Source organism: Arachis ipaensis, chromosome B08, assembly GCF_000816755.2.
Source record: "Arachis ipaensis cultivar K30076 chromosome B08, Araip1.1, whole genome shotgun sequence".
NCBI classification, from domain to species: Eukaryota; Viridiplantae; Streptophyta; class Magnoliopsida; order Fabales; family Fabaceae; genus Arachis; species Arachis ipaensis.
Genome location: NC_029792.2, coordinates 8,075,764 through 8,083,976, shown reverse-complemented (window position 1 = coordinate 8,083,976; position 8,213 = coordinate 8,075,764). Strand labels below are relative to the sequence as shown.

The following is an 8,213-nucleotide window of genomic DNA, read 5'->3' as shown; positions in this document are numbered from 1 at the left end:
ATATATCTATTATATATATCTAATTTTATAGTCAAAATTTGCCACATAATATTTCTTTATTATATCTAAATTAAAAATGTTCCCGTCTTTTTACTTCAACTGCAAATATCTTTCCACTTTTTTTATTTCAATTGCAAATCTCCAATTACAAATTTATCATCTATCATTTATCTATCATATATTGTATCTCTAATTTTATAATTAAAATGTGCCATATGTCATTTTCTCATTATGATTGGAATCAAATCTTTTCTTCCAAAATTAAGAAATTTTTCTCTCCTCCTTACTAATTTGTAATTGAAATTAAATCTTTCCCTCCAAAATTAAAGAATTATTTTCTCCTCATTACTAATTTTACAACTAAAATGTGCCATATGTCACTCCCTCGTTACAATTGAAATCAAATCTTTCCTTCCAAAATTAAAGAGTTCTTCCCTTCTCCCTCTTCCTTTCTCTATTTCTCTCATTCCTTCAACAACTCTATCTATTTTATATATCATTATCAATATCAATGACTAATTACTAATTTAACAATAAAAATGTGCAACATGACATTTTTTAATTATATTAAAATTAAAATTAAAATATTAAAATTAAAATTGAAATATACCTATATTATGTATCATATATTACTATCTAATTAAATAATCAATTGTGTCACATGACACTCTCTTATTAAAATTAAAAGAAAATATTTTTTTTTTCAAAATTAATAAACTCCCTTCCTAAATGCTCTCATCTACCTCTCTCAATTTTTCTATTTCTCTCTACTATTTTTGTCATCCAATATTTTTTTGCAATTAAAATAAAATTTTTTCTTCCAAAATTAACAAACTCTCACTCTCACTCTCACTTTCATTCTTCATCTTTATCTTTCTCTCTCTTTTCTCTCATTCTCTATTTTTTTTTTATCTTTCTCTTCTACAAAAAACAAAATTAACAAAATAATATAATTTAAATAAAAAATAATATTATTGTTATTATTATATACATAGTTTTTTAACTTTTTATTTAGTTTTAAATTTTTACCGCTTATCTTTCTAATTTATATTTTCATTTCTCTTCTTTCAAATATTTATTACATATAATGTGGAGAGAATACAAATGTTATAATTAGGACTTTTTTTTGTAAAAGTAGTTTGATTTTATAAATCTTTTATGCCATGCATAATCTATACTGTCAGAACAAAATATACCATAATTTTAAAAAATTTATATTCCCATAATATTATTAGGGATAAAAATACTAGTATTAACTCTATTAATATTTAATGCTGTATCAAGTAGGCCGTGGATGACTATGGATGTAAAAGAAAGGTCAGATTCAACTAATGATACAATAGTACTTAAAACAGCTGTGACTGAAAAATGCTCTTGACAACAGGCGCTTGTGTTCATTGTACTTAACAAACAGTGTTTGAGTCGCATTTTATGATGTTACATGAACAAAATTGAACCATGCATGAATCCTCTATGGCCTAACTGATAGCAAACAAATGTTCGTCATGTATGCTCTTTAACCCCTCAATTCTTCATTAATAGCCTAATAGGTATCGTTTTCGTCGTTTCTGACTGTGTTTTCCATGGTCCTCTGAGCTTGCTAGCCTTTATTGAATTCGCTTTGCTTGTTTAATTTGTTCTTGTTAGCCTTTTCCCTTAAAAGAAAACAAATATTTTTTGCACAACATTAACAAATTTGTTTGTTTATTTATTTATTTTGGCGTTATGACTAACTTGGAACCAGGAAATTCGCGAGCTTTCCATGATGGACTTAAACATAAACAATCCATGGTTTCTTGGTTTATGTAATGACAAATTAAATAATTTACAATAATATATCAACCAGGCCCGGCGAAAGGGTAATTAAAATATGATTTTTATGATTATCTTTCCCCCTTCCCTTCACAACATTTTCTTTGTATCATATTTTATATTTTATATTTTTTACAGTGGAAAAGAGAAAAATATTTGTACGAAATGCATGTTCTTAGTCTTATTTTATTTCATGTAACATGTACATATTATTTGTTTATTGTATAAGATAAGAAACTCCGACGAGTGGTTAGGAATGGATAAATTCTTATATATAATGAGCAATTAATTATTCTATTAAACACATAAAGAAAGATGAATAGGGCAAAGTCCAAAGGATAGGTAATAAGCCAAATGAATAAAAAGACTAATCCGCCCTTCTGGATGCATTGGATAGTGTCTTCTATGCTGACAAGTGACGACTAGGACTAACGCATGAAGAGTGAAGAGGGAAGGCAGGGAAGGAAGAAAGCAACTGATAAATTATTGAAGTCACTCGGAGAAAAAAGAAACAGAACCTTCTCGCATTACCATTTCAATTCCCTCAAACACTCCAATAACTTAAAAAAGAAAGAGAGGAAAATCTCTCTGTGTTCTGTCACCGGTGACCAAAACCGTAATTTCAGGTTTTTTGTGTTTCCCTCTGTAGTAAGACTAGAGTGATGAAGCCGCAATCACCGGATCGTCCGGTTCCCACTCTCTCCCCTCGCTCCCCCTTCGCCGCATCGGCCTCCGCTTCTCACCGCAAAATCGCCATCGCCGTCGATCTCAGCGACGAGAGCGCCTACGCCGTCCAGTGGGCCGTACAGAACTACCTCCGCCCTGGAGACGCCGTGATCCTGTTGCATGTGCGTCCCACGAGCGTGCTCTACGGCGCCGACTGGGGTTCCGTCGACTGCGGCGGCGGAGAGGAATCCTCGGAATCGGCGGAATCAGAGCAGAAGAAGCGGGAGGAGGATTTCGATAACTTCACAGCGACGAAGGCGAGTGACCTTGCGGAACCCTTGGTGGAGGCGAAGATCCCGTTCAAGATCCACATTGTGAAGGACCATGATATGAAGGAGAGGCTGTGCTTGGAGGTCGAGAGGTTAGGGCTTAGTGCTGTTATCATGGGGAGTAGGGGTTTTGGTGCTTCCAAGAGAGCTTCCAAGGGTGGAAGGTTGGGGAGTGTTAGTGATTACTGTGTTCATCACTGTGTTTGCCCCGTTGTGGTGGTGAGGTACCCGGACGAGAAGGACGGTGGTAACGGTGGTTTTGGTGGTGCTGGTGGAGCTCAGGGGAAGGTTGTGGATGAAGGGGAGGTTCTTCATCCTGTGCCTGAGGAGGAGCACGAGGTTGAGGAGTATCATGATGCCCAGGATGAACACCACAAAGGTTTGGACTTTCGACTTTAGCTTCTGTTCACTAGAAATATTGTTAGTCAACGCTTTTCTTATTCATTCAGAAGAATGAAAGTGATTGTTTCTGTATTCTTAAGGGTTTAATACTTGAGTTTGCATTAAAAACGTTGCTGATATATTGAATGTTTGAAAAGTACAAAGCAGCTATTGATGACTGATTGTTATTTGAGTCAAAATAACAATTCAGTTTGGGGGGTTTTGAGAATTCATGACTAGGGTTGAGGTTGCTGTGGTTGGTTTCTTTGTGGAATTGAATTTTCAGTTTGAGCCTGAGGTTAGATTGCATTTTGCAGTTTGAAAATGATGAGGATCGTATCAGGAGGAGTTAGAAATGCCATTATTTATTAGTATTCCTTTAGTTTTTTTAAAACTTAGGTGGTGCTTTTTGGTTATTGTTGTTTCTGTTTAGCTTCAGCTTAGGACTGCTGATGCCTATGCTATCGTTTGAAGTAGTTCGTGTTCAAGTGTTTTTCTAAATTGTTCAAATTTTCTCTGGCATTTCATGCTATCATTTTGAAGTAGTTCATGTGTTTTAGGAGATAAATTATATAGGAATGTACTATTCTATGCACGATAACAACCAAGGGTAATACAGCCATGTAAAATCAAAGGGGCAGGGTGTTCTCCATAAGAAGACTGATTCCATTATCTTGACCTCTTTCTCATCCTGAATTCTAAATTCAATTAAATTTGTATTGCTTTGCAAGTTTTTATATAAGTTCTGAGTAGTTATCACTGGACTTTTGGAAGTTCTGAATGTGGTTTACTTGAAATGGTTTGATATGAGGCTACAATTTTGAGAATTGATGAGGATGATATATATTATTCTCAAGAATTGCATACAATGCAAACATTGCTAGCCAAAGTCATATTTGTTAGTTGTCAATCCAAATCTCAGTATGTGTTCCATGAATATATTTCATTACAAAATCATGTCTAACATATATGAAACTGATCATTTCATTCTTTTCTATTGTACTTCCACAATAGTGTTTTGTGGTTAGAAACTATAGACACTAGGAAGCTGGATTGAATTTATTTGCTATTTAGCACAAACCAAGGTTCCTAAACTGAGGTTTCTGCAAAAAAGAGGTATCTCAGATATAATTTTTTATTTTGTTCAAGTTTTCTTAGGCAAGGCTATACTGCATTAAGAATTTAACACGGTCTTGTATCCAGTTGTAAGCATAAACAATATCGTCGTTTTTATTAAGAGGTCATCAAACTATGAAATGATCTATTTATTTAAGTTTGACAATTTTTCTCATGTTTAACATATATTTTTGTCGTGTGAACAGATACTTGATAAGAAGAATAGAGAGCAATATCAATATCCTACTTACTACAGGTAATATGCATGAATTACGTTTGTATTTTATCATTAAACATTTTACCCTCAAGTTTCGAAGTTAGCTGTTATTGACTCCTCTCCCATTGAAATGTTGTGATGTATTATCATGAATTGAACTATGCTTTAAAATTACCGCGTCTTCAATTTGTTTTTCAGAAAGGAGTTACAGCGTTAAGGCATGTGCCTGAAGAAGAAGGACGTGTGAAATTTGAGAACCATCTTGGACAAATTATACATTTTAAAGCGGTTGTTTGTTTGATTAAGCATTTGTATGCTTTGTACAAGTTTGTTTGGACACTGCTTCAATGCTTCATTGAAAGCTTTGAATATGCTATCTTTCAACTTCAGTGTTTGGAAACCATTTTATATAAGCTAAAAAAATATATATATATCTCATTTGGCATATCAGCTATGTAATACCTGTTTCATTCTGAAGTTTATGTCAAAGGAAAGTTGAATTGAATCTCGCCACAAATTTTCAAGAACTATGAACTTAAATTACTAATCCCTATATAACCATCAAAATTCTATCTCTACACGGTGGATCGAACGAGGAATCAAGAAAAGGAAATTAGATTAAGAAAGAAGGGAGAAAGAAAGATGTGCACAGAACAACCGCAGGAGGTGATCAAGAAACAGTATCTTAATTTCAAAGCCCAACTTTTTCTTTTTGGTCAAGCAAAGCCTAACTTTTTTTTTTTGGTACAAACCAAATCCTAACTTTGAACTTCAGTATCTAGCTATTTATCGTTGTTGGTGTATCATGCCATTTAAAAATCGATGCACTTAGGAGTTACGACCCAAACCTGTTATGTGGAGGCAGTATGAGGAGGATAAATATTTACAAGCCCACAAATCAACCTTATTCTAAGGTGATCATCTCGCATTCAATCCAAATTTAAAAAAAAAATGTGGCAGTGTATGGTGCACTTTGTCAAGTGCGGTGCACCATAGCAGTAGCCCAAATTAATGAGTAATGACATGTTCATTTGTGTGAAAATTGCACTTTGTTAATACTAAGGAAGCTCAACTTCAGTTCACACTGATTTGAATACGTCGTACTAGTATCCATTTGTGGGTCTTTTACTTGTAGAATTGACGAATAGACATAGTTGTAAAAACCGGACCGGACCGGCCGGTTCGACCGGAAAACCGGTGAACCGGACCATGTACCGGTCCGGTTTAGTATACTAACCGTTTAAGGAATTAAACCGGTTAAAACCGGTACGAACCGATTAAACCGGTCAAAACCGGCACGAACTTGAACCGAACCGGTTCGGTCAACAAACACAGTCAACAGTCAATCCCGCGCATTGATGATGTCATGCTGATGTCAGCGTGCGGGTTGGGAAATTTTTTAAAAATATAATGCAAGGCAGGAGTCGAACTTGGCCCTTCTCAAAGGGAGACCAAGCTAACTACCACTACACTAGTTTGTTCTTTTAGAATACTTCATGCCTTTATAATATATATTGTATGTTATATAATATCCTAACTAATATATATATATACAAAAATACTTAATTCAATATTTTTTATTTCAATATTTTTTAAATTAATTATTTTTTAATTGAAGTACAAATTAATTAATTTTAAAATAAAATAAAAATTACTTATTCTAAAAAAATAAATTTATATATAATTATTTAATTATGTAAAGATATTTAGACTTTAAAATTACTCTTTGGATATAGTTTATAGATTGTTATTCTTACTGTGTCCAACTAAGATATTATTATAGTAGTACGGACTAATTTTATGTCTATCTTTCTATTAGTTATTTATAGAATTTGAGACTTAATTATTCTTAAAATATTAGTAAAAATATGTATTTTAAATTTTAATGTTAGATTTTTTATTATTTTATATTTTTTATTTACATGAGACCGGTTTTACCGGTTGGACCAATAACTCATCGGTTGAACCAATAAACCAGTAAACCAGTAACCTGACCGGTTCGATCACCGGTTCGGTTCTGACAACTATGCGAATAGAGCTAGTAGTAAACTAGTAATTTATTGACTTAACGTCTTGCAATTGAATCATTTATGAGGTACTGATCTGGTTTATATGGTCAACATTTCAATGTTTTTTCGTGAAATCTTGTCTTTATTAAATAAACAAGTTTGAACTAGCAGTACTACAATAATTTATGCTTGTCCAGTTGTCCTGTTAGGCAAGCTATGTTCAAGAATAGAGTAAACGGTTAAAATAGTATTGGAAAGTTCACATCCCTAATAAAACAAAAAACTATTTTATTGATAACATCTTTTAAAAATTTTTTGTTAGCGTCTTCAGGAATATAATGGTTAGGTTGTTAACACTCGAGGACTTCACCATTCACCAGCAAGGTAGGTAAGTATCCAATGGCAAAATGGCAACGAAAATTCAATGATTCAACGGCTAAATTATGACATAAAGGTGCAACAGTACATTAACACGGATACTGTGCCTAACTATTATCAATTAGAGTGGCTAAATTTGCATTGCGACTTTTTTTTTTTTTTTCCTTATCTTTTCAAATTATGATTGACCGTAGATCTATTTTAATGAAAAGGCTCGAATTTGTCACATCTGATATGGACGTGAATGTGCTGGAAAAGTCCTTGCAATAAGTTAAGTATAATAAGCATAATTGGTTTTTCAGTTAAAAACTTATAAACTTGGATACTGGCAAATACTTCTTTGACAACTTCTATCAGTATGTATACCATAATTTTGGAATTCCAAGGTTCAAACGTAAATTCACACGTAGTGTAAGATAAAGGTGGTGAGTTGACACATTTCTTTGAATAAAACTAATAAGAGTTGGGAAACACTGACATTTGGATGCCTTTAATTTATTCTGAATGATTTATTTTTATTGATGTTACTTAGTACTATATCACAAAATAAGTGTGAAATAATAACTTATCCGATCACCTCCCATTTCATTCCACTTGACCAACAAATTCAAGAATGAATAAAAGAAAATATGTTAGATTGAATATCGTAGTACCAAAATCAATAATAATAGGTTGAGTGTTGGAATTAAATTACCATAAATTGAACATTTGAGCAAATTATTTTCCTTGATTTTTTTATGTTGGTATATGGCAGGCAAATTAGCTTAGTGTGCTAAATAAGGCTTAGCTTGCATTCATCATATCATATCTACGACATAAGATGGACAATGATTTTCTCTCGTTCGGCCACTAACCCAATTCCATGAAGATTTGTAGTGCCACTCACTTGTTTTGTGTTGTGAGGCACATGAAAATGTTGGCTGCTTAGCTTTTACCACATCTTTGCTCATGCTATGCATGCTGATTGGGCAAATCTTCCCACCTTCGCAATGATGTTGTCTTATATGCAATCAACACTAAAATCTAACTAGCGATCAAGTGGATGGATGTTCAATTTTCTTCTACCAGATATGTATATGTATGTACACACTATTTTTAAAAACACAGACTAAACAAAAAACTGAATGCTATTATGTTATGAAAAAAATAAAGAGTGTAATGTTTTTTGAAAATTAAATTGCTATTAAAATTAAAAAATATAATATTTTAAATTTTAAATTCTAAAGATAAAATTTTAAATTTAAAATATTAATATAAAATATAATAAATAAAGAGTTAAGATTTGTTTAATTAATAAATAATAAA

At 32.6% G+C, this 8,213-nt stretch overlaps 1 protein-coding gene across 1 annotated transcript; it reads left to right on the top strand.

Moving 5' to 3' along the window:
• On the top strand, nucleotides 2,131-4,975 carry LOC107613762 (universal stress protein PHOS32). The gene is made up of 3 exons (XM_016315895.2): nucleotides 2,131-3,186; nucleotides 4,511-4,560; nucleotides 4,720-4,975. Exons 1-2 carry the CDS (start codon nucleotides 2,475-2,477, stop codon nucleotides 4,516-4,518), a joined length of 720 nt encoding a protein of 239 aa, XP_016171381.1. The 5' UTR covers nucleotides 2,131-2,474; the 3' UTR covers nucleotides 4,519-4,560; nucleotides 4,720-4,975.